Source organism: Melanerpes formicivorus, unplaced genomic scaffold (genome assembly GCF_026170545.1).
Source record: "Melanerpes formicivorus ecotype bairdi unplaced genomic scaffold, bMelFor1.0.p_v2 SCAF_2, whole genome shotgun sequence".
NCBI classification, from domain to species: domain Eukaryota; kingdom Metazoa; phylum Chordata; class Aves; order Piciformes; family Picidae; genus Melanerpes; species Melanerpes formicivorus.
Window position 1 is genome coordinate 1,483,335 of NW_027142354.1, and position 26,728 is coordinate 1,510,062.

A 26,728-nucleotide genomic window follows, 5' to 3' on the forward strand; every position below is an offset into this window, starting at 1 on the left:
AGTTTTGTTATTGTTCACAAGCCTTGCAATAGCACAGCATGATAAACCTTAAGCTAGAATAAACCCCAAGCAATAAACTCCCATACATATATTTTAATAAGCCTTACATAATTGTCTTAGAAGCAGAAAACATCTCCCTTTTGGGAGGGTCAGCAAAGGAAATGATTTATGTCTAAGTCCCCACAGACTGGAAAAGGGGAAACATTGCCCCCATTTTCAAAAAGGGTAAGAAGGAGGAACCAGGGAACTACAGGCCAGTCAGTCTCACCTCTGTGCCTGGAAAGATCATGGAGCAGATCCTCCTGGAGGCACTACTGGCTCAGAAGAATAGTGAAGAGGTGATTGGGAACAGTCAGCATGGCTTTGCCAAGGGCAAATCCTGCCTGACCAACCTGGTGGCCTTCTATGAGCAGGTGACAAAATTAATAGATGAGGGGAGAGCAACTGATGTCGTTTACCTGGACCTGAGCAAAGCCTTCGACACTGTCCCACACCACATCCTGGTGTCCAAACTGGTGACACATGGGTTTGATTGGTGGACCACTAGATGGATAAGGAACTGGCTTGATGGCCGCACCCAAAGAGTGGCTGTCAATGGCTCCATGTCCCAGTGGAGGCCAGTGACAAGCAGAGTCCCTCAGGGATCAGTCCTGGGACCTGTCTTGTTCAACATCTTTGTGGGTGCCATGGACAGTGGCATTGAGTGCACCCTCAGCAAGTTTGCTGATGACACCAAGCTGTGTGGTGCAGCAGACACACTGGAGGGAAAGGAGGCCATCCAGAGGGACCTTGACAGGCTGGAGAGGTGGGCACAAGCCAACCTCATGAGGTTCAATAAGAGCAAGTGCAGGGTCCTGCATCTGGGTGGAGGCAATCCCAGGCACAAATCCAGGCTGGGCAGGGACTGGCTGGAAAGCAGCCCTGAGGAGAGAGACTTGGGGGTGCTGGTGGATGAGAAGCTGAACATGAGCTCTCAATGTGCACTTGCAGCCCACAAAGCCAATCAGATCCTGGGCTGCATCAGGAGAAGTGTGGCCAGCAGGTCAAGGGACGTGATTCTCCCCCACTACTCAGCTCTGGTGAGACCCCACCTGGAGTACTGCATCCAGTTCTGGAGCCCCTATTACAAGAGGGATCTGGAGGTGCTGGAACGTGTCCAGAGAAGGGCCACGAGGATGATCAGAGGGCTGGAGCACCTCTCCTATGAGGACAGACTGAAGGAGTTGGGGCTGTTCAGTCTGCAGAAGAGAAGGCTCCCAGGTGACCTAATTGTGGCCTTCCAGTATCTGAAGGGGGCCTACAAGAAGTCTGGGGAGGGACTTGTCAGGATCTCAGGTAGTGATAGGACTAGGGGGAATGAAATGAAGCTGGAGGTGGGGAGATTCAGGCTGGATGTGAGGAGGAGGTTCTTCAGCATGAGAGTGGTGAAGCCCTGGAATGGGTTGTCCAGAGAGGTTGGTTGAGCCCCCGTCCCTGGAGGTGTTTAAGACCAGGCTGGATGAGGCTCTGGCCAGGGTGATGTAGTATGGGGTGTCCCGGCCCATGGCAGGGGGGTTGGAACTAGATGATCCTTGTGGTCCCTTCCAACCCTGACTGATACTATGATACCTCGGCACCCACAAATATGTTGAACAAGTTGGGTCCCAGGACTGATCCCTGAGGGACTCCACTTGTCCCTGTCCTCCACTGGGACATGGAGCCATTGACAGCCACTCTTTGGGTGCAGCCATCAAGCCAGTTCCTTATCCATCTAGTGGTCCACCCATCAAACAGTTAAGCAGAACAATAGAAGTTCCTGAAACCTTTAACATGAAGCTTGCCAGACATCCTCCATGAAAACTGTAAGCAGCTATAGGACTACAAAAAGAGTTCTATGAGTGAATAACAACCAATTCTTTTCACTCTGATTCCCTTTCCTGGAACTCACTTGGTACAAAGCTGGGATAAGCACTTCTGGGTATAGATGCATCACTATTTCTGCAAGCTCTCACAAGTTAGTGCAGGATTTGCAGTAATCCTGGCAAAGCTGAGCTTCTTTCAGAGACTCTCTGCCTTGGGGGACTTCTAGAGTTCATAAAATGAGGTGCTTGTGATACCCAAGTGTGGCAAATAATAGGATGATCCACTACTTAAATTATATTCCTAGTTTATAGTATGAAAAGTCATGCATTCTCTGGTGAGAACACATGAAAATGAGGCTTGGCATAAACCTACCTGTGCTGCTCGAAGCTCTGAAAGCAGCTCTGTGAAACTCCGATTTCTGGCTGGGTCAGAATCCCTCATGATCCACGACTGGATGTTGTTAGTCTTCTCCACCTTTTCTCTATGTGGTGACAGCAAAAACATTCATGCAAAACAGTGCCTTGGTGTACTAACAGTAGCATACATAGAATAGAAACCAAACTACTCCCCCCAAATGGTATTAGAAAGCCTGGAGAAAAGGTGGCTCTGAGGAGTCCTTATAGCAGCCTCCCTGGACTTGCAAGGAGGCCTGTAAGAAAGCCAGGAAGGGACTTTTTATAAGGGCTTGGAGACACAGGACAAGAGGGAATGGATTGAAGCTTGAGGAGGGTATATTTAGACTGGATAGAAGGAAGAAATTCTTTACAGTAAGGGTGATGAGACACTGGAATAGTTTGCCCAGGGAGGTTGAGGATGCCCCCTTCCAGAATAGAATAGAATAGAATAGAATAGAATAGAATAGAATAGAATAGAATAGAATAGAATGGAATAGAATAGAATAGAATAGACCAGACCAGGTTGGAAGAGACCTTCATGATCATCGCGTCCAACCTATCATCCACCACCACCTAATCAACTAACCCATGCAACCAAGCACCCCATCAAGTCTCCTCCTGAACACCTCCAGTGATGGTAACTCCACCACCTCCCCAGGCAGCTCATTCCAATGGGCAATCACTCTCTCTGTGTAGAACTTCTTCCTAACCTCCAGCCTAAACCTCCCCTGGTGCAGCCTGAGACTGTGTCCTCTTGTTCTGGTGCTGGTTGCCTGGGAGAAGAGACCAACCTCTGCCTGTCTACAACCTCCCTTAAGGTAGTTGTAGAGAGCAATAAGGTCACCCCTGAGTCTCCTCTTCTCCAGGCTAAGCAGCCCCAGCTCCCTCAGCCTCTCCTCATAATGTGTTCACAGTCAGGTTGGAGGAGGCCATGAGCAACCTGGTCTAGTGGAAGGTGTACCTGAGCCCATGGCAGCGGGGCTGGAACTAGATGTTATTTAAGGTCCCTTCCAACCCAAACCATTCTGTGGAGCAATAGAAGTCTATCTGTGCAGGCTTAAAGAAAGAAGCAACTCTGCAGTACATCTTTACACCCAAAAAAACAACTCAGCTGTGAGGTGAAGTCTGCCTGCCTTGCACAAACTTGTTTGTTGGGTCTGCACAAGGGAGGGAAACAAAACCTACCCTGCCTCAGTGGAACTCATCCACAAAAAAGATTTGCAAATCAGGAATACACACAATTGCTAGGTTTTTCCCCCTCATTACTAGCACAGTATGCAAATCTTACAGGACCTCCAGTGCAGTGTACCTAATGATTTCTCCAGCACCAGGATCTCTTGGGACCCCTGATCTACTGTGTGTCCTACAGCAATATCAAAACATTTTGACATGTGAGCAGAGCCCTAAAACCAAACCAAGTGTAGCATACATATTACACTCTGATAAGATCATAGAATCATAGAATCAATAAGGTTGGAAAAGACCTCAAGTCATCAAGTCCAACCTGTCACCCAACACCTCATGACTACTAAACCATGGTACTAAGTGCCACGTCCAGTCCCCTCTTGAACACCTCCAGGGATGGTGATGTGGCAGTTTAGGCTGGGTGCCTCCTGTTACTGCCACACAAGCTACATCTCCAGTGTCCCAAGGGTCCAACCCAATAGGTGGACACAGGAAACAGCCTGTTTCATACCCATAATATCCTGCACCCTATAAATCCATCTGCAAAGTTGTTCTCTTCCTCTCTCTTCCCTGTCTGCTCCTGTGAGAGATGCTCCCTATTGGGTAATGGTGGGAGAGAAGGGGGAAGGGGGGTGGCAGTCTCAGATGTGGCCAGCCTGAGACTAGCCTAGCAGTGGGGGGGGGAAGAAAGAGCCCTGGGGGTTTTGGGTATACCCTCAGGTGGGGAGAAGGGAAGTGCTGGAAGCCTTTTGGGTGTGCTATAGGGGACACTCTATGCTTTTGCCTGGAGAAGAGGAGGCTCAGGGGAGACCTTATTGGTCTCTACAACTCCCTGAAGAGAGGTTGTATCCAGGTGGGGGTTGGACTCTTCTCCCAGGCAACCAGCACGAGAACAAGAGAACACAGTCTCAAGCTGTGCCAGGGGAGGTTTAGGCTGGATGTTAGGAAAAAATTCTTCACAGAAAGAGTGATTTGCCATTGGAATGTGCTGCCCAGGGAGGTGGTGGAGTCACCATCACTGGAAGTGTTTAAAAAGATACTGAATGATGCACTTAGTGCCATGGTTTAGTTGATTAGATGGTGTTGGGTGATAGGTTGGACTTGATGATCTCGAAGGTCTTTTCCAACCTGGTTAATTCTATTCTGTTCTTTGGGATTCTTTTGTCACTATGCTTGTGGCTTCTGTAAAACACTTGCTGCTTTTCCATTTAAACTTTCCATCACGTTTTGCAATCTGTTTGTGTGAACATCATTCTTTTGCCCCTCTCAGGGGAAAGAGAGGATCTGCCTGGCCTCAAACCGGGACAGCAGAATAAGAATGTTTGAATTTTAGCACTGAAATAGCTGCAAGTGGAAGACTTGTAGCATTCCCACAGGTCTACCAGATCAGCAAGATGACTAAGAACAAAGTGCTCATAATCAATGCAATTCTCATAAGAAGAAAAACTAACCCACACTCCCAAGAAACAGTGGAAAAGATGCATCTGGAAGGCTCCACATTGACTCATACATAAAGATAAGAAGCTCAGCTGAAAACTCCAGAGATTTTAGGTTGCCTACCTTATGGCTATTAATTCAGACATTAAGCACTGATTCTCCTTAAACATTTGCTCCTCATTTTTTTTGTTTTGGATCTGCAGCTCTTTCATTTGTTTGTATAACCTCTCATTTTCCTAAAGACGAGAGAGACAAAGTTAAAGAATGTTCACAAATTACTGCTTTCTCCAGTTCAAAACCCATTGTCTATGACTTGTATAGCTTGCCTGCTGAAACAGTGGGAGTAAACACTAACTGCTTTATTCCTAAGTTTCCAAAAGGCATTTCTACTTTCATTATCTTTATGCTAAAGCAATACACAGTGACCTCTACAATCTTGCCCAAGTGGAGAACCTAGGCTAGTTCCAATAAGGGTGGTGAGGCACTGGAATAGGTTGCCCAGGAAGGTTGTGGATGCCACCCCCTACCCTCTAAGTATCACAGTATCACTAAGGTTGGAAGAGACCTTGAGGATCACTGAGTCCACCCTGTCACCACAGACCCCATGACTAGACCATGGCACCAAGTGCCACGTCCAATCCCCTCTTGAAGACCTCCAGGGATGGTGACTCCACTACCTCCCTGGGCAGCACATTCCAATGACCAATGACTCTCTCAGTGAAGAACTTTCTCCTCACCTCAAGCCTAAACTTCCCTTGACACAACTTGAGACTGTGTCCTCTTGTTCTGGTGCTGGTTGCCTGGGAGAAGAGACCAACCCCTTCCCGGCTACAACCTCCCTTCAGGTAGTTGTAGAGGGCAATGAGGTCACCCCTAAGCCTCCTCTTCTCCAGGCTAAACAATCCCAGCTCCCTCAGCCTCTCCTCACAGGACTGTGCTCAAGGCCCCTCCCCAGCCTTGTTGCCTTTCTATGGACATGTTCAAGTGTCTCAATGTCCTTCTTAAACTGAGGGGCCCAGAACTGGACACAGTACTCAAGGTGTGGCCTTGAGTACTGCAAGTACTCAAGTGCTGCAAGTGCACATTGAGAGCTCATGTTGAGCTTCTTGTCCACCAGCACCCCCAAGTCTCTCTCCTCAGGGCTGCTTTCCAGCCAGTCACTGCCCAGCCTGGATTTCTGCCTGGGATTGCCTCGACCCAGATGCAGGACCCTGCACTTGGTCTTATTGAACTCCATGAGGTTGGCTTGTGCCCACCTCTCCAGCCTGTCAAGGTCCCTCTGGATGGCCTCCCTTCCCTCCTTGGAATTATACAGTCCACATTTGCCCTTCACACTTAAAACTCCATCCCCTTTTTTAGAGAGCAAGAGAACTGTTTATAATAGAAAAATAGTAGCCATGAAATTGCTTTGATTTTGCAGCTGGCTAGAACAGCTCAGTATGCTGTATGGTATTACCTGTTGATAGCCTTGAATAATGACCTCTTGATCTTCAACTTCTTTTTGTATTTGTGCCAGTTTTTCTTCAGTGATAGGAGCTGCTGCTGTATGATGAGCCCATCTCTTCTCTTTAGTCAGCTCTTCCATACTTCTTAACTTTCAAAAAGAAATTGACACCCAGTTAATGAGAAAGTTTTGTTGGCAATGTGGAATTCTCCACAAGATCAATCTTTTCATTTAGATATGAAAGCAGATCAATGAGCTTCTGTAGAAATTGAATAATGATCAATGAGTTCATTATCCAGGTTGTGCAGAAGCATTCCAAAACAGGAACAAAGGACTTTGGGAGAAGTCAGTTTTCTTCTTCCTCCTGTTTTCTTATCTATTTAGACAGGAGGGTATGGGAATATGCAATACAGACAAAACATAAGATTGAATAAAGCATCAAAATACTGTGTCCAGTTCTGGGCCACTCACTGTAAGAAAAATATTGGGTTGCTCCAATGTGTCCAGAGAAGGGAAACAAAGCTGGGGAGGAGTCTGGAGCACAGCCCTGTGAGGAGCAGCTGAGGGAGCTGGGGTTATTTAGCCTGGTGAAGAGGAGGCTCAGGGCAGACCTTATTGCCCTCTACAACTACCTGAAGGGAGGCAACAAAGGGGGGTGAAGGGCAACAAAGCTGGGGAGGGGTCTGGAGCACAGCCCTGTGAGGAGAGGCTGAAGGAGCTGGGGCTGCTTAGCCTGGTGAAGAGGAGGCTCAGGGCAGACCTTATTGCTCTCTACAACTACCTGAAGGGAGGCTGTAGCCAGGTGGGGGTTGGACTCTTCTCCCAGGCAACCACCAACAGAACAAGAGGACACAGTCTCAAGCTGTGCCAGGGGAGGTTTAGGTTGGATGTTAGGAAGAAATTCTTCATAGAAAGAGAGATTTGCCATTGGAATGTGCTGCCCAGGGAGGTGGTGGAGTCACTATCACTGGAGGTGTTTAGGAGGAGACTGGATGAGGCACTTAGTGCTATGGTTTAGTTGATTAGATGGTGTTGAGTGATAGGTTGGACTCGATGATTTCAAAGGTCTTTTGCAACCTGGTGAATTCTGTATTCTGTAAAAACTTATATAGAATGGAACAGAACAGAACGGAACAGAACAGAACAGAACAGAACAGAACAGAATAGAATAGAATAGAATAGAATAGAATAGAATAGAATAGAATAGAATAGAATAGAATAGACCAGACCAGACCAGACCAGGTTGGAAGAGACCTTCGAGGTCATCGTGTCCAACCTATCATCCAACACCATCTGATCAACTAAACCATGGAACCAAGCCCCAAGCACCCTATCAAGTCTCCTCCTAAACACCTCCAATGATGGTGACTCCACCACCTCCATATCTCAACACACTGTACCCATCTGTAACAAGTAGACCAGGCTGGATGAGGCTCTGGCCAGCCTGATGTAGTGTGGGGTGTCCCTGCCCAAGGCAGGGGGGTTGGAACTAGATGATCCTTGTGGTCCCTTCCAACCCTGAATGATACTATGATACTATGAAGTGGTATTTTTTAACCTCTTGTTTTCTTTGCTTTAACACGTGAGTGAGCTAAATCTTAACAAAACAAACAAACCAACCAACCAACCTGCTGGAGAACTCTCCAAGTAGCAAACCAAAAGAACTTAGAATGACATAGTTCATAGGGAAAAAAAAATACTGTGTCTTCTGGGCAATGAATGTAACAGCAGGCATGCACTTCCAGACTTAGCAGCCTGTGTGGAAATCTGGATTCTCTGCTCATTTAACAACTCATGTACAATACCATTAAATTTTCAGCAGCAGTGTTTCTCCTGTGGAATACAAGATGACAAAGTACCTTACTCTGAAGAACGTAGTTTTCCTGACCCAACCGAGAAAGTTCTTTTCCATGCTCTGTTTTCAACTCCACTATCTTGGCCTCCAGCTCTTTCTCTTTCTGTGAAACCCTGCTGGTTAGCTGCTGAATCAAATCATTAGCTGTGTTCAGGTCCTCCTCTGCGACGTGCAGCCGTTTGAGCAAATACAGCTCTCTGTCGCAGCTTTTGGTAGGAGAAAAACTTAAATCCTAATGAAGAGGAGAAAAATAACAAGCAGGGAAACCATGAAATTATTTCTTTAGCAAAAAAAATTCCACTCACCAATTTCCTTTCACTGGCTGGTCTAATTCTCAATAACCACATAAGGCACTTGAAACAAAACCCAAAGCAAACAAACACCCACCCCACCCCCCAACAACTTCTCCAGCAAAACAACCTGCATTTACTTTACTGAGCTGCTTTCTTACTTCCAAAATACATGAGGAAAACAAACCAAAAAACCCCAGTGAGAAACAGACAACTCTCAACATAAGACACCAGTGTGTACTTGCAGCCCAGAAAGCCAATCACATCCTGGGCTGCATCAAGAGAAGCACAGGCAGCAGGTCGAGGGAGGTGATTCTCCCCGCCTACTCCACTCTGGTGAGACCACAAATAGATTACTGCATCCAGTTCTGGAGCCTCTATTACAGGAAGGATCTGGAGGTGCTGGAGCATGTCCAGAGAAGGGCCACAAGGATGAGCAGAGGGCTGGAGCTCCTCTCCTATGAGGACAGACTGAGGGAGTTGAGGCTGTTCAGACTGGAGAAGAGAAGGCTCCAAGGAGACCGAATTGTGGCCTCCCAGTATCTTAAGGGGGCTACAAGAAAGCTGGGGAGGGACTTTTTAGGGTGTCAGGGAGTGATAGGATTGGGGGGAATGGAAAAAAACAGAAATGGGTAGATTCAAATTGGATGTTTGGAGGAAATTCTTCCCCATGAGGGTGGTGAGACACTGGAACAGGTTGCCCGGGGAGGTGGTAGAAGCCTCATCCCTGGAAGTTTTGAAGGCAACCTGCTGTAGTGTGAGGTGTCCATGCCCACGGCAAGGGGTTGGAATTGGATGATCCTTGAGGTCCCTTCCAACCCTAACAATTCTATAATTTTGTATGAGAGCTACTACCTGAATTATTCTGCCTCTTACTTTTTGAAAAGCAATAATATATTCTGTGATTAATTCTTTATGCATTTTATAAAGGAAGATGGAAAAATCCATAGTAGCACTGCAAATTCACTCATCTTAAAGAAGTATGAAGATACTATTAACTATTCAAACTATTCTCCAAGTCACCTTGAAGAAGCCAGAAGATTCTTAAATTACTGAACACTCACTGCAATGCAAATGGAAAATAGAACCCACACAGTAGTGCTATTTATCATTAATAATAGAATACTTTCACTTTTAAAAGCTTAATTTAAATTTTTCCCCTTTTCTACTATGAATTAGAATAGAATAGAATAGAATAGAATAGAATAGAATAGAATAGAATAGAATAGAATAGAATAGAATAGAATAGACCAGGTTGGAAGAGACCTTCAAGATCATCGTGTCCAACCCATCAACCAATCCAACCCACCCAAACAGCTAACCCATGGCACCAAGCACCCCATCAAGTCTCCTCCTGAACACCTCCAATGACGGCGACTCCACCACCTCCCCGGGCAGCCCATTCCAATGGGCAATCACTCTCTCTGTATAGAATTTCTTCCTAACATCCAACCTAAACCTCCCCTGGTGCAGCCTGAGACTGTGTCCTCTTGTTCTGGTGCTGGCTGCCTGAGAGAAGAGACCAACATCTGCCTGTCTACAATCTCCCTTCAGGTAGTTGTAGAGAGCAATAAGGTCAGCCCTGAGTCTCCTCTTCTCCAGGCTAAGCAACCCCAGCTCCCTCAGCCTCTCCTCACAGGGCTGTGTTCCAAACCCCTCACCAACTTTGTTGCCCTTCTCTGGACTCGTTCCAGCAAGTCAACCTCCTTCCTAAACTGAGGGGCCCGGAACTGGGCACAGGACTCCAGGTGTGGCAGTGTGCAGTGCAGTGTACAGGGGCAGAATGACCTCCCTGCTCCTGCTGGCCACACTGTTAGAAATGAATAAAGCATTCCAATTTTAACTACATAGAACTATGCAAGCAACTGAAAAAGCAGTATGACTGTACTTGCATCTTTTAAAAGCAAAACATAACAGCTGATTAAAGGAAAGTCTTCATTCAAGATTTCAGCCTCTGGCAATCTTGTGATACTTATTACAAGAAAGAAGCTCTGTGGAGAAAGACCTTGGAGTCCTAGTGGACAGTAGAGTTCTCCAGGGGACAGCAATGTTCTGGTGCTGGCTGCCTGGGAATAGAGACCAACCTCCACCTGGCTACAACCTCCCTTCAGGTAGTTGCAGAGAGCAATAAGGTCTCCCCTGAGCCTCCTCTTCTTCAGGCTAAGCAACCCCAGCTCCCTCAGCCTCTCCTCATAGGGCCTGTGCTCCGCTCCAAACCCCTCACCAGCTTTGTTGATTCTACAGTTCTGTGATTAAAACAGGCTTGGTAAACAATGCTGTACAAACTACAATTAGAAGCATCACTCTTCATTACTCACATGCTGATATTGCTTGCAATAATCCCCAGCCTGGTGTCCAAGATCATTAACAACTGCTTGGGCAGGCAAAGCTCTGTTAATACTTCCCTTCGAGGCTGGGTCATTTGTTGCAGATCTTATTATCCTCGTAGCAAGCAAGGCTTCTTCATTTAGGCAGAGAGCAAAAATAGAACAAAATTAAATTGTTTAATGTCCTTTCAAAAAATTCCATTCATGTGATCCATCTCTCAGGCACAAAACTTATTTTACAGCCCGAATTTTCAACTGATTATAGAACCTTGAGAGCAAAATGAGAAAATGTTATATATATTTTTTTTTCATGATTATTTTTTTCAGTAGGGAACTGATAAAACCCAAAGGAACAGCTGGAAAGAGTAGCTGGGTAAGAAAATCCTTTGTGAAGCAAGGATAACCTCAGCTCTCTGCTTAATTGGGCCAGTTAGCTAGGTATACAGAAATCCAACATATTTCAAGCTATAGTGGGGGAAAAAAAAGAGCCACAGCAATGTTGAAAAATAGACTTTGGAGTACACTCAGCACATGCAACATCCATGTGGAGCAACTTGACATTAAAAAAATCACAGAATCACAGAAATGTTTCCCCCAGAGAGTATCACCAAGGTTGGAAGAGACCTCGAGGATCATCGAGTCCAACCTGTCACCACAGACCTCATGACTAGACCATGGCACCAAGTGCCACATCCAATCTCCTCTTGAACACCTCCAGGGATGGTGACTCCACCACCTCCTTGGGCAGCACATTCCAATGACCAATGACTCTCTCGGTGAAGAACTTTCTCCTCACCTCCAGCCTAAACTTCCCCTGGCGCAGCTTGAGACTGTGTCCTCTTGTTCTGGTGCTGGTTGCCTAGGAGAAGAGACCAACCCCTTCCTGGCTACAACCACCTTTCAGGTAGTTGTAGAGGGCAATGAGGTCACCCCTGAGCCTCCTCTTCTCCAGGCTAAACAATCCCAGCTCCCTCAGCCTCTCCTCACAGGGCTTGTGTTCAAGGCCTCTCCCCAGCCTTGTTGCCCTTCTCTGGACACCTTCAAGTGTCTGAATGTCCTTCTTAAACTGAGGGGCCCAGAACTGGACACAGGACTCAAGGTGTGGCCTAACCAAAGCAGTGTACAGGGGCACAATGACCTCCCTGCTCCTGCTGGCCACACTATTCCTAATGCAGGCCAGGATGCCATTGGCCCTCTTGGCCACCTGGGCACACTGCTGGCTCATATTCAGGTGGCTGTCAATCAGCACCCTCAGGTCCCTCTCTGTTTGGGAGCTCTCCAGCCACTCTGACCCCAGCCTGTAGCTCTGCATGGGGTTGCCATGGCCAAAGTGCAGCACCTGGTACTTGAACTTGTTGAATGACAGTAATTATCATATATGGAACTATTCACACCACACTCTTCTGAAGCACAGAAAGTAACTACATTCCTGATGAAGAGCAACTGAAGGAGCTGGGGATGTTTAGTTTGGAGGAGAGGAGGCTGAGGGGAGACCTTGTTGCTCTCTACAACTACCTGAAAGGACATTGTAGAGAGGTCAGCGCTGGTCTCTTCTCACAGGTAATTAGTGATAGAACAAGAGGGAACAGCCTGGAGCTGCGACTGGATAGGTTTAGACTGGATGTTAGGCAAGAGTGGTCAGGCCTTGGAACGTGCTGCCCAGGGAGGTTTTTGAGTCCCCCAAGCTTGGATGTGTTTTAAGGTGGTTTGGATGTGGTGCTTGTGGATATAGGTTAGGGGTTGAACCTTACAGAGTAGGGTTCTCAGTTGGACTTGGTGATCCTGAGGGTCTTTTCCAATCTGAATGTTTCTGTGATTCTGTGATCTCAGGAAATTCTTCATGTTTCACCCCAAAATAAAACAGTTCAGTCATTTACTTCCAACTCAGGCTTCAGAGGACTACACTGATGCTCTCCTTAGTGTTACAAGAGACATGAATAGAAAACAGGACTCTCTTTTTAGTTCTTTCTTTGTACTCTGGGAAAGCAAAGATAAAAAGAAGCACCCAAGAACAGCAAATTGGCACCACATGCAGAAGTGAATGTGTCAGCAAATCTCTGCAATGAAACATGCCATTTGTAGAGTCTTATTTTTGGACACCAGCCTTTTCTGTTATTTTGGTCCTACTGGTGAACAACAGTTAGGTCTCAAACATAGTGGTGGCATGAATGGAAGTGAAACAAGACTCAAGTTCAAAGCTTCACTTAGAAGCCTCTCTTCCACCAACTCCATGCTGATGCAGGAAAAAAAAAAGTAATATCAGCAATCAATAGCAGATTTGTTCTACACCATTTTGAAATCTCTGTTTAACACCCAAAGCATGAGCAGCAAAGCTCTTTGGCTTTTAAACTCAAGCTTTCTTATGATGGAATTACCTTTAGATTTTGATCTCTCTGCAGGACTTTTGGCTTTCACAATGGTCTTTTTGAAAGCTTCCTTTGGTGTTTTCTTTTCATGTGCTGGAAGAGCCTGTTTGGAGGGTGAAGGGGCTTTCCCATAGCCAGAACTTCTGATCACCCCATGAGGACCATATGGAGGTTTCTTCTTATGTAAAGCTGCTGGACTTCTGACATTCTTGTTTAACGCTGGTTTAGTTGGCACTGATCCTGATCTTTCATTCTTCAAGGAATGAGACTGAAGACCCTGTGATAGAACACATTCACTTAAAACAAGTTTTAGGCCCCAATGTGATCTGAAGGTAGCTTTGCACTACTAAAAGGACACAGAACCAGTTACCAGGGCAGCAGGAATCATAATTTTTACCCAAATTAATAGTATGTTATTTTGCAGAGTTTTACTGCTTCAGAAGCTCACACAGTGCAAGTATCTTGTCCTGGCTCTGTTTCATTGTTCTGTTACGTGGTGTGACATTACAGGGTCTTTACTTTACCAAAGTAGGTAGCTCACGACTGATGGCTAATCACCTGAACAGAAAGACTCAGTGATAAAGAAAGGAACAGTGCAAGCAGAAGAACTCTGCTAAACTTCATCATCAAAAACAGAGCACACAACCTAAAACCAGCTTAGTCTGTCTGCCCTGGTGGAAAATCCACCAGGATGAATCAGCCAAAACCCAATCTCTCTCCCTGCAACACCTTGCAGACAGAAGAGGGGATTGCCTTAAGGAGTGTGGTGCTAATTCAGGGGATGCAAGAAGAGAATTTGTGGATGCAGGGAGAAGATTTGGGATTGTATAATGCTGCTTCTGAAATGTTTGAGAAGGTGCAAAACTTACTGGATGTTTAGGGAAAGGATAAAATCTAGGTAAAGGGAGAGATTAAGGTGGATCAGATAGGTACAAATGTGGGAAGTAGAAAATGAGATTAAACAAGTTGGTGATATCACCAGGTTGCTGGTCAGTAGAGCTGTCCAGCACCTACACTGATCTCTCCTATATTCTTATTAAACTGTATTTCTAGCTGTTCTCTCTGTAAGTGTGGTCTCTATTCTGGGCCTGTGTCTGTTTATACATGTCCCCACAATGGGAGCACATGCTCAGACTTGCTACTAGCTTGAGCTGGAGAGACAGAACTGCAGCATCCTTGCACATACTGGGCTGGGACGGAAAGGAGCCTGCTGGTCCCAAAGTCCACTGGATTGGGCTACCTCTAAGAACAGCAATGGTAACAGGAGTTTCAAGAAAAACAGTATCAGTCTCTCACTTTCTAAACATCAGAGCATAATGAATCACATCCTGGGCTGCATCAAGAGAAGCATAGCCAGCAGGTTGAGGGAGGTGATTGTCACCCTCTACTCCACTCCGGTTGAGACCCCACTTGGAGTACTGCATCCAGTTGAGGAGCCCCTATTACAGGACGAATCTGGAGGTGCTGGAATGTGTCCAGAGAAGGGCCATGAGGATGATCAGAGGGCTGGAGCACCTCTCCTATGAGGATAGACTGAGGGAGTTGGGGCTGTTCAGTCTAGAGAAGACTCCAAGGAGACCTTATTGTGGCCTTCCAGTATCTGAAGGGGGCCTTCAAGAAAGCTGGGGAGAGACTTTTTAGGGTGTCAGGGAGTGATAGGACTAGGGGGAATGGATCCAAGCTAGAGGAGGGGAGATTCAGATTGGGTGTTAGGAAGAAGTTCTTCACAGTAAGGGTGGTGAGACACTGGCACAGGTTGCCCAGGGAGGTGGTAAAAGCCTCATCCCTGGAGGTTTTTTAAGGCTGGATGTGGCTCTGAGCAGCCTGATGTAGTGTGAGGTGTCCCTGCCCATGGCAGGGGGGCTGGAACTAGCTGATCCTTGAGGTCCTTTCCAACCCTAACAATTCTATGATTCTATAAATGACAGGCAGTCTAAAAATACATACATTTAAAATGTATTTCTATACAGTAAAAATCTGATTGATACCACTTACTTGTTTAGTTTTGCTGCCTTGTGAAAGCAGAGAGTCTTGTACTATTTTTTCTCTCAGTACATCAGGCTCTACTTCACTGGTCTGAATTTCTTTCTCAGTTGCCCTCTGAACGTTATCATCATTCACAGCTCTCTGTAGAAAGTTGCTCTCTTCTCTATTACATTTTTCAATTGAGTTTGTCTCCCAAACTGCATCATGCTGGTGCTCCTCAAGGGGCGAGTGGCTGATGAGGTCATTTGCTGTGCTGTCTACCAGTTTCACAAGACTACAAGAAAAATAACACAGAGTAAAACTTTTGCCCTTTGCTTTCCTAGCACTGTGGAGGAAGTGGGGGATTTCTCCTTTAGGCATCAGCTGTAAAGACTGCTTGAATTTCAAAGAGCCACTAGGCTTCTCTTAAGAACAACCGTGCCGATGTAGTTACACAGATTCACTTCCAGAGCCACTTCCCAGTAGTGACTGTTTCTGTGGAGGCACCAAACTCAGCTACAAGATGAACACCTGCAAGCATGCAATTAATGCTAATAAAATAATGAATGGTAATTTCTGCTGAGTGCTGCTACATGGTGAGCTTCCAAAACTCATTTGCTAGGCATAACCTCTTCTGACAGTTTCCAGGACCTGTGCTGGGCCTGTGCTTTAGACAGCAGCTGGAGCAAACCAGAAGGAAACGTGGAGCACAGGATAGTGAGAATTAAGAGAACAAGCAGAAAAAGAGGATTTGAGTTTAGATGATGGAGGTTGGAATGTTAGGATAGGATGTGGGCTGAAATCCATATGTGGGGGGAGGGAAAGAGCAGAAGACTGTGAAAGCAAACAAGTGTGGCAGCTGTGAGAGTGAGGAACACTACTCCAAATGATTTGGCAAACATTGATGCTTATCACTTAACAAAAGAGAATCCTTGGTCTAAACCAATTAACCTACATATTCATTTTACAAGGCACTGCAGATGTTTTAATGCCAGTGAAGGTCACAATGAAATTTCAGTACTTAACTAGGCAAAACCACAGCTGAGTCATTTTCTAAGCTGTTTTCCACAATTAATTAATGGACTTAAGTTATTACAACAATTCTCGAAATGCATTCTGGAATAAATACCTTTCAGGCTCCACATGAAAACTTCTGATATTAAATGAATGTCCTCTAATTGGTTTCATCAATTCTTCCACAGTAGGCAAATCTAATTTGTACAAAATAAAGAAAAAAATAAACCAACCAAACTCTGCTCTGACACACTGTGTATAGGGCTGGAGCCCTCAATATAGGAAGGACAAGGACCTGATGGAGTGGGTACAGAGGAAGGACACAAAAATGATCAGGGGGTTGGAGCACCTCTGCTACAAAGACAGGCTGAGGGAATCAGGGTTATTCAGTCTGGAGAAGAGGAGGCTCTGAGGAGACCTAATAGCAGCCTTCCAGTACCTGAAGGGGACCTACATTAAGGATGAAGAGACTGTTTACAAAGGCCTGCAGTGACAGGACCAGGGATAATGGCTTCAAACTAGAGAAGAGCAGATTTAGATTGGATGTTAGGAACAAGTTCTTTACTATGAGGGTGGTGGAACACTGGAACAGGCTGCCCAGTGAGGTGGTTGAGAACCCTTCCCTGAAGGTATATTCAAAGTGAGGCTCAATGAGGCCCTGGGCAGCGTGGTCTAGCTGGGGGCATCCCTGCTGACTGCGGGGAGTCAGATAAGATGACCTTTGGAAGTCCCTTCTGGCCCACACTCTTCTATGATACCACAGGAAAAGAAAATGGTTTGAATGAAAAGTTTTTCAATGTCCTAAGTGGAGTATTGCCCTCTACAACTACCTGAAAGGTGGTTGTAGCTGGGAGGGGGTTGGCCTCTTCTCCCAGGCAACCAGCACCAGAACAAGAGGACACAGTCTCAGACTGCGCCAGGGGAGGTTTAGACTTGAGGTGAGGAGAAAGTCCTTCACCAATCGAGTCGTTCATCATTGGAATGTGCTGCCCAGGGAGGTGGTGGAGTCACCGTCCCTGGAGGCATTCAAGAGGAGATTGGATGTGGCACTTGGTGCCATGGTCTAGTCATGGGGTCTGTGTTGGTAGGTTGGACTGGATGATCCTCGAGTTCTCTTCCAACCTTAGTTATACTGTGATACTGTATTAAAGACATAGGCAGTTAACTCATTACATATGATTGCACAAGACATGCTTTCCTTTGAGGTATTTACCTGATTCAGTAGTGGATATGTTTTTTAAACAGATGTCATTGCTTTGTGAACCACCTTGCACTAAGCATTCTGAGACTGCCCTGGCAGGACCTGGCAGTTTCTGCTCATCAGTGTCTCCCAAAGACTGATCGATGTGGCGGTAGGCTTGGTGCAGTGCCTCCATGTCACTGCTGGTTTGTCCATAGGAAGTGCCTGGAAAAAAAAATGCAGGCTCATCAGAGAATCACAGAGTTGTCAGGGTGGGAAAGGACCCCAAGGGTCATCTAGTTTCAACCCCCCTGCCACCCCACATTAGATCAGGTTGCTCAGAGCAACATTCAGCCTGGCCTTAAAATCTTCTAGGGATATGGCTTCTACCACCTCCCTGGGCAACCTATTCCAGTGTCTCACCACCCTTATGGTGAAGAAGTTCTTCCTAACACCTAATCTGAATCTCCCCTCCTCTAGCTTGGATCCATTCCCCCTAGTCCATCACTACCTGACATCCTAAAAAGGCCCTCACCAGGTTTTTTGCAGGCCCTCTTCAGATACTGGAAGGCCACAATAAGGTCTCCTTGGAGCCTTCTCCTCTCCAGACTGAATAGCCCCAACTCTCTTAGGTGCACCAGCTCTTCGATCATCCTCATGGCCCTTCTCTGGACATGTTTCAACATGTTCTTATCTTTCTTGTAACAGGGGCTCCAGAAATAGATGCAGTAGTTCAGGTGGGGTCTCACCAGAGTGGAGTAGAGGGGGATAATCACCTCTCTGGACCTACTGCCCACACTTTTCTTGATGCAGCCCAGGATAAAATTGGCTTTCTGGGCTGCAAGTGCACACTGGTGGCTCAAATTTAGCTTCTCCAGCACCCCCAAGTCCTTTTCTTCAGGGCTGTAATAAAGCTAGTCACTGCCCAGGCCATATTGGTGTCTGGGATTGCCCCAGCCCACATGCAGCACCCTGCTCTGTCTTGTTGAACTTCATGAGGTTGGCATGGGCCCACCTCTCCAGCCTGTCAAGGTCCCTCTGGATGGATCCCTTCCCTCCAGCGTGTCAGCTGCACCACACAATGCACTCAATACCACTATATCAGCAGCACTACAGGATTTTCTGTTCTGGGAAACACCCCCCTGGACCCTGTGTTTCAGTTACTAGTTTAGTCTGTTAGGTGATGACAGACATTTCAGTTATGAAAACAACTATTAGACAATCTCCTTTTTACTATAAAAACAAACAGTTGCCATGTTAAATAGTAGCACACACTAAATAGTCTCATCTACAGTTTGCATGCCTCTCCACTCCCCTCCCCACCTTGGTATTTTAGCAGCACTAAAACTTTAACAGCATGTGATGCAACTATTGTAACAGATATCATCAGAGCCATACTCTGCATATAAATGGCATCCACTGTTGTACAAAGTTTTAGAAGAGAATGTGTTTTATAACTGTTACAGTTCTAACATCTGAACTGGAAGTTTTTCCAGAGGATTCGAGTCTAGGGGCTGGACATGGACTAATGCTAGATAAATTTATCTCATCCTTCTTATATTTATCTCATCATTCTTATATTCTGCAGCACAAGGTTGTTTTTCTCTCTCTCTGGGCTGCCTCTGGGTTGCTTCTTGCTTCTCTGTTCTGCCTGTGACCTTGCATGCTGCCTGGCTGATTTCTGTTTGAGTAAGGTACAGCATGGGAAAGAGATAACTGGGGCTGGCTGTAATACAGCCCTCTGGACTCTTTTATGTCCAAGAAGGGGGAGATAAATTGTTTGTACAAGGGGATGTTTTGCTGTAAATATATGTAAATATATTTGTAGATATTTATTGATTTTATACTTAAGTATACTTTTGTAAATATAATTCCATTTTACTTCCAAAGTCTGACTAGTGTGGTAAATTTCCTCCTTGGGGTGGTGCAAATGCAAACCCACAACAATAGGAATAGTGTGGCCAGCAGGAGCAAGGAAGTCATTGTGTCCCCATACTCTGCAATGGTTAGGCTGCACCTTGAGTACTGTGTCCAGTTCTGGGCCCCTCAGTTTAAGAAGGACATTCAGACACTTGAACATGTCCAGAGAAGGGCAACAAGGCTGGGGAGAGGCCTTGAACACAAGCCCTGTGAGGAGAGGCTGAGGGAGCTGGGGTTGTTTAGCCTGGAGAAGAGGAGGCTCAGGGGTGACCTCATTGCTCTCTACAACTACCTGAAAGTTGGCTGTAGCCAGGAAGGGGTTGGTCTCTTCTCCCAGGCAACCAGCACCAGAACAAGAGGACATAGTGTCAAGCTGCGCCAGGGGAGGTTTAGACTCAAGGTGAGGAGAAAGTTCTTCACCGAGCGAGTCATTCGTCATTGGAATGTGCTGCCCAGGGAGGTGGTGGAGTCACCATCCCTGGAGGTGTTCAAGAGGGGATTGGATATGGCACTTGGTGCCACGGTCTAGTCATGGGGTCTGTGTTGATATGTTGGACTCAATGATCCTCGAGGTCATTTCCAACCTTAGTTATACTGTGATACTGTGATAATTCATAGAACAGCCTGGGGAGGGAGGGCCCTCCAAAGGTCATCTAGTTCAACCCTCCCTGCAGTAAGCAGAGACATCCTCAACTAGATCAGGGTGCCCAGAGCCCTGTTGAGCCTCGCACTGTGTCCAATGCTGTCAAAGAAGAATTTTAGCTATGGTGAAGAACCAAGGGAGATGGTATTAAAATAAAAATTAAACTGCCCTGTCAAAAGAACCTTTACAATAGGCAAGTGTAAAAAGGTGTCTTTTTAGCAGACATCTTACTTTTTCCTGAAAGGAGGAAGAAACACTTCAAAGATGTTGAGTTGCTGGAAGGTGTCCAGAGAAGGGCAACAAAACTGGGGAGGCGTCTGGAGCACAGCCCTATGAGAAGAGGCTGAGGGAGCTGGGGTTGCTTAGCCTGGAGAAAAGGAGGCTCAGGGGAGACCTTATTGCTGTCTACAACTACCTGAAGGGAGGCTGTAACCAGGTAGGGGTTGGTCTCTTCTCCCAGGCAACCAGCACCGGAACAAGAGGACACAGTCTCTAGCTGTGCCAGGGGAGGTTTAGGCTGGATGTTAGGAAGAAATTCTTCATAGAAAGAGAGATTGGCCATTGGAATGTGCTGCCCAGGGAGATGGTGGAGTCACTATCATTGGGGGTGTTTAGGAAGAGACTGGATGGAGCACTTGGTGCCATGGGTTAGTTGATTAGATGGTACTGGATGATAAGTTGGACTTGATGCTCTCGAAGGTCATTTCCAACCTGGTTAATTCTATTCTATTCTAAAAGCCAAGGGCTTCTTGTTCACTGTTAACCTATGAACAAAGACATCAAGCCACCTCAAGTAAGGTGGTTTGAGTATTTTTGGGTGTGTGTGGGGGGTTGGTTTGGTGAAGGGTTTTTGTTTTCTTGAGTGTTTTCTTGTTTGTTTCACTTGGTGGTTTTGGGGGTTTTTTTTGTGTGTGTGTGTGTTTCTGTATTTTTTTTGGGTTGGTTTAGCTTTGTTTTTCTTTGGTTTAGTTTTGAGTTTCTGCTGGGTTTTGTTCAGTTGGGTTTGGGGTGGGTTTTTCCCCTTTATTTTTGCTGGGTTTGTTTTCTTGTGAATTTTGTTTGTTTTAAATGTTTTCAGTTCTGAGTAACCTTTACCTGCTTCATTTATTTCAGCTCCACTCACTTCTTCAGGCAGATAATGTTCACTTAGAGCTACATTTGATGTCTCAAAGGCCTTTTGAAATTCTGTAGCTGAATCTTGTGAATCAAGTAATACAACTAAAACCAAGAAGATAAATGTTAAAGAAAACACATCTCTGATTTACATTCTGTCTGCAGTGGAACTAGAGGTATAACAAAGCTTATGTGGAGGTACTAAACATGCAAAAAATGCTATCCAGAACATTCTAAAGCTACTAATGGTAAAGGGGTGAACTGTTTGCAAGCATCAAAATCTCAGTAGCAACTACATAGAGTAAAACTAAATTACATTGATGATCATAGAGATTAATTTTTAACCATTTTGAGTCCAACAGACTTTCAGTAGAGCACAATAAAATCAGGTGGAAAACATCCAAATAGTAAAAATCAGGTAAGAAACTTCTGAAGATGTTCCATACAGTATTATCCCACTGACCAGAGTTTATTTTACCTTTAGCCAGCATGCCACCATTTGCTTCTTCCTAGCAAAAAGAAAGATAAAAAAGTTACTTATTCATTATCAGGGAAAAAAAAAAACCAAAACAAAAAAACAATCTGGAAAAACATAAAAATTTGTCCAAAATCTAAGAAGAGGTCTTTGAACTTAGACAAGCCCTATGAGGAAAGACTGAGGGAGCTGGGATTGCTCAGCCTGGAGAAGAGGAGACTCAGGGGTGACCTTATTGCTCTCTACAACTACCTGAAGGGAGGTTGAGGTTGTAGACAGGCAGAGGTTGGTCTCTTCTCCCAGGCAGCCAGTACCAGAACAAGAGGACACAGTCTCAGGCTGCACCAGGGGAGGTTCAGGTTGGATGTTAGGAAGAAGTTCTATACAGAGAGAGTGATTGCCCATTGGAATGGGCTGCCCAAGGAGGTGGTGGAGTCGCCGTCATTGGAGGTGTTCAGGAGGAGACTTGATGGGGTGCTTGGTGCCATGGGTTAGTTGTTTGGGTGGGTTGGATTGGTTGATGGGTTGGACACGATGATCTTGAAGGTCTCTTCCAACCTGGTTTGGTTTATTCTAAATAAAGGTTTATTCTAAATAAATAAAGACCTAAGCAGTGCTTCATGCTCCAAGAATATGCACTTCTCAAATTCTCCTTAGGATGCCAAAATGTCCTCAACACCCTCTAGCCTATAAACCCTCTCAAATGTCTGGGACCTAAATGCTACTCCACACAGAAATGAAAGAATATTTTTGTACTTTCCTGCTTCTTTTATGTTGTAGCTGGAGAAAAGAAAATGATGCAGCAGTAAGTAGATTACACTCCAGTCCCATTTGTTCTTGTCAAACACTCATTGGAAATACTATTCTAATGTAATTATTGTAAAGGAGTTTTGAGAAACACATTTCCCTGTTACAGATGAACACATGGTGCTCTGTAGCAGAACATGTGCTCCAGCCACGTGTGCTCCACATCAAAAGACCTGAGCCAGTCAATATTAATACTCCCAGAGTCACATAGCATAGAGTTTGAGTCTTCTGTCCAAACTGCTTCTCTATACAGAACTACTTTCCTCAGGCTGTGTCCCTTGCTGGTGTAGAGGGAGGTGGTTGAGTCATCATCCCTGGAGGTGTTCAAGAGGGGATTGGATGTGGCACTTGGTGCCATGGTCTAGTCATGGGGTCTGTGTTGATAGGTTGGACTCAATGATCCTCGAGGTCCTTTCCAACCTAAGTTATACTGTGATACTGTGGGATCCCTACTTAACAGCCAACCACTGCAGTTCCTGAGGCTGAGCCTCCAACCAGAGCTCATCATTTGTGCACTCCCATCCACAGTTCTTTATTCAAAGGAGATGTAAGAAGGAATCATAGTATCAGTCAGGGTTGGAAGGGACCACAAGGATCATCTAGTTCCAACCCCCCTGCCATGGGCAGGGAATCCATGTCAAGATCTTAATCCTCTCAATGATTTGTCACAGGAAAGTGTATATCCTTAATAGAACAATATAATCCCAGGACCACTATATTACAAAGAGAGACTGAGGGAGCTGGGTCTCTTTAGCTTGGACTAAGGGGTGACCTCATCAATGTTTAGAAATATGTAAAGGGTGAGTGCCAAGAGGATGCAGTCAGACTCCTCTCAGTGATGCCCATTGACAGGACAAGGTACAATGGATGGAAGTTGAGGCATAGGAATTTTTCCATCAAGGGTGACAGAACACTGGAACAGGCTGCCCAGGGGGGTTATGGAGTCTCCCTCTCTGGAGATATTCAAAACTTGCCTGGATGCATTCCTGTGTGATCTGCTCGAGGTGATCCTGCTCTGGCAGCAGGGTTGGACTGGATGACCTTTGGAGGTTCCTTCCAGCCCCTAACATTCTGTGATATTCTTTTTTAGACAGTACATATCATACAAAATTTTACTATGTTTAAAGTTATACATTGCAGAGCTTTTTCATGCAAGTGATGCAAACATTTAGTAAGTTATACCTGTTTTTGAGGAGTTAAATCAACAGTTTGATTCATCTGACTGCCCTCCGTTTTGAAGGCAGGATTAGAATCTGTTTCTTCTTCAAAATCTTCACTGTAGCTGCCTGAAGAGTAAAATAAACATCAGACAGAGCAAATATGCAAGGAAGATGAAACAATAAGGGAAGAGTAATTTCCTTTTCTCTCATCTAAGAATCATTCCTTCCACTATTACTCTTTTCACAAAGGCAACAGAGACTGGGTGTGGTACTAAAACTACTAACCCACACACAGCATCTCTAAATTCAGATGAAGTCTGCCTCATGATCAGACATACTTTAACTCTGTATCCCTGAGGTGTACTTAAAATGACCCCTTTTATTGCATCACTTGCTCTCCTTTATGGGTGAAATCAGGCAGTTCTCCCCCAGCAGACAAAGTACTCTCTACATCCACCTCGATAAGTCCAGCAGACAGACAAAGTCCGCTCTACAGCCACCTCAGTAAGTCCAGCAGATTTTAGGCTCAGAATCTTCAATTCTGCTTCCTCTGACCTGATTTGGTGGCCACTCCCAAAAAAGAGAGCATTATTTAAAACCATAAGTGTCAGAAAATCAATTTTACAAGCAAGCCAAACGCTTTTCCTTCAATTCCTTAGGTAGTTCCACAAGTTCTGACCCTCTGTTGTTGCCTTACCTCCCTCCCTCAGCTCCCCTGGTTACAAGGCTTCAGCATCTGTGTTACCTCTAACACTTAAATCTAGAAGCACTGCAAGACACTGGTTTATTATGTGTTCTTTCTGCATTTTATCACCAATACAACAGACATAGCCTTAACTCAAATGTAAAAGCTGCCCTCTGAAGGGTTACTATTTTAGCCTTCTCATTGGTTTTGGACCATGAGAAGTGATCAGCTGAGAGCAGCTTTCTCACACTGATTTAAGACATACAAAGTACTTTTACTATTCCTGCCCACATATCTTCCACTGTTTGGGAAAGAATAATAAATTGCACCAGTACGGGTTGGGAGGTGATCTGCTGGAGAGCAGCCATTTGGAGAAGGGCCTCAGAGACCTGGTTACAACAAGTTATCCATTGGTCAGCAATGTGCCCTTGTGGCCAAGAAGGCCAATGGGATCCTGGGGTGCATTAAGAGGAGTGTGTCCAGCAGATTGAGGGAGGTTCTCCTCCCCCTCTACTCTGCCCTTCTGAGATCTCACCTGGAATATTGCACCAAGTTTTGGGCTCCCCAGTTCAAGGGGGACAGGGATCTGCTGGAGAGTCCAACGGAGGGCTACAAGCATGATTAAGGGACTGGAGCACTGCCTTATGAAGAAAGGCTGAGAGACCTAGGGCTGTTTAGTTTGGAGATGAAAAGACTGAGAAAGGGAAATGTCTAGAAATACATGAGGGCTGGGTGTCAAGAAGGAAGGGACAGCTTCTTCTCACTTGTGCCCTATGACAGGACAAGGGGCAATGAATGTAAACTACAGGACAGGAGATTCCACCTCAACATGAGGAAGAACTTCTTTACTGCAAAGGTCACAGAGCACTGGAACAGGCTCCCCAAAGAGGTTGTGGAGTCTCCTTCTCTGGAGACTTTCAGGACCCATCTGGATGTGTCCTAATGCAAAGGCAGACTAAACCAACTCTGATGTAAACTTTACCCACAACAGTCAAGGTGATAAGACAAGAAGTCATCAACTGGTTTATATATTACTCAGAACAACAAAGTTCAGTGAGGATGCTGGACTGTCTTGTGAACCTGCAACCCAGAGACAAGTCTTTTGCCCAGCTCCAAAGGCAACACAGAGCATAGAAAAAGCTATGAGACTGTAGTACAGTTTCCTCCTTCCAGACCTTTAAAGGACATCCCAATTTCTTCCTTCCATACCTTTAAAGGACATCAAGGTCTTATGCCAATCTCTGACACCCTGCTGTGACATTTTCTGAAGACTCTGCATTCGAACTGGAGCAGTAATCCACAGCTTTCATTTCTGTCCTTCTGCTTAATGAGGTTCACACAATTCTTAGTGTACACACAGGAAAAAGAAAATCATAAAGAAGTAGAAAATGGTATTACCAGATTTCTCTTCCTGTGCAGGTTCTCCTCCTCCTCCTTTTTCAGTTTCTTCATTTCTGAGGAACAAAAATGAAAATTTTACTCTCTTCTTGGACAGCAAATAAATATTTTATTTCCCCAACTCCAAACTTTGATAACTCTTACAAGTAGCAATAAAATTACAAATTTCTTCCTATTATTAGTCATTAAGTCTTCATTTAGTTACTAAGGATTTTAAACTGACTTGTTACTATTGAGCAATGCACAAGACTGTGTAGCTATAGCCACCTATCACCAAGTCATGTTCTTGCCTTACTCCTTTATTTATTAAGCTACTTTCTTTCCTAGTCTTCATAAAACAACCCCAAACCAGAACAAACAAAAAACTAACTGAAATCACACAGAGCCCTGGGGCTGTTTAGTCTTGAGAAGACTGAGAGGGGATCTATGATCAATGCCTATAAATATCTGAGAGGTGGGTGTCAAGTGGAGGGGGCCAAGCTCTTCTTGGTGGTGCACAGTAATAAGACAAGGAACAATGGATACAAACTTGAACATAGAAGGTTTCACCTCAACATGAGGAGAAACTCCTTTACAGTGAGGGTGACAGAGCACTGAAACAGGCTGCTCAGAGAAGCTGTGGAGTCTCCTTCTCTGGACACTTTCCAAACCTGCCTGGATTAATTCCTGTGCTGACTACCCTAGGTGATCCTGCTTTGGCACAGGGCTGGACTTGATCTCTGGAGGTCCCTTCCGACCCCTAATGTTCTATGATAGGATGCTGGCCCACAAAATCTCAGTGGCCATACCCAAGTTACACAGCCCACAACTTTTGTTCCCTCTAAGTTACCGTAGGAGTTGCGCTAGGATGGCAGAATCGTTGGCATCCAGCTCCTCATTTAATCTTGCATAATCAATAGTAGAGGAAGCTTCTTGTTCCAGCTTGGCAAAGAAGATCTCCTTTTCTTCTTGTTCTTCCAAGGTATCCAATCCAACTCCCACAATACTTTGATTAGGCCCAGAAGCTAAAACTGAATCTGAATTTCAAAACAAAGGATAAACTGTGACTGTGCTGCATGTCCACACAGAACAGTCATAACACTTACCACCTACTGACAAACATAAAATATTTATTGCACCAAATCACCACAAACTAGCACCACAACCCTCCAGTCCACAAGAATAATCCCGACTGGCAATGAAATAGAATCATAGACTCATAGAATCAACAAGCTTGGAAAAGACCAC

At 45.3% G+C, this 26,728-nt stretch overlaps 1 protein-coding gene across 5 annotated transcripts in view; it reads right to left on the reverse strand.

The window, feature by feature from the left end:
• The window catches only part of CEP162 (centrosomal protein 162), a 74,429-nt gene that overhangs the window by 20,035 nt on the left and 27,666 nt on the right, over window positions 1-26,728 (reverse strand). For all 5 annotated transcript variants that reach the window (XM_068148995.1, XM_068148987.1, XM_068148978.1 and 2 more), the window contains 14 exons: window positions 26,331-26,517; window positions 25,502-25,557; window positions 23,441-23,544; window positions 21,455-21,485; window positions 20,959-21,081; window positions 17,334-17,525; window positions 16,236-16,317; window positions 15,137-15,401; window positions 13,151-13,418; window positions 10,767-10,909; window positions 8,163-8,390; window positions 6,316-6,453; window positions 4,983-5,095; window positions 2,215-2,323 (listed from right to left, as the gene is read on the reverse strand). In XM_068148995.1, the coding sequence (XP_068005096.1) occupies window positions 2,215-2,323; window positions 4,983-5,095; window positions 6,316-6,453; window positions 8,163-8,390; window positions 10,767-10,909; window positions 13,151-13,418; window positions 15,137-15,401; window positions 16,236-16,317; window positions 17,334-17,525; window positions 20,959-21,081; window positions 21,455-21,485; window positions 23,441-23,544; window positions 25,502-25,557; window positions 26,331-26,517 (2,039 nt within the window). The remainder of the gene's footprint in view (window positions 1-2,214; window positions 2,324-4,982; window positions 5,096-6,315; window positions 6,454-8,162; window positions 8,391-10,766; window positions 10,910-13,150; window positions 13,419-15,136; window positions 15,402-16,235; window positions 16,318-17,333; window positions 17,526-20,958; window positions 21,082-21,454; window positions 21,486-23,440; window positions 23,545-25,501; window positions 25,558-26,330; window positions 26,518-26,728) is intronic.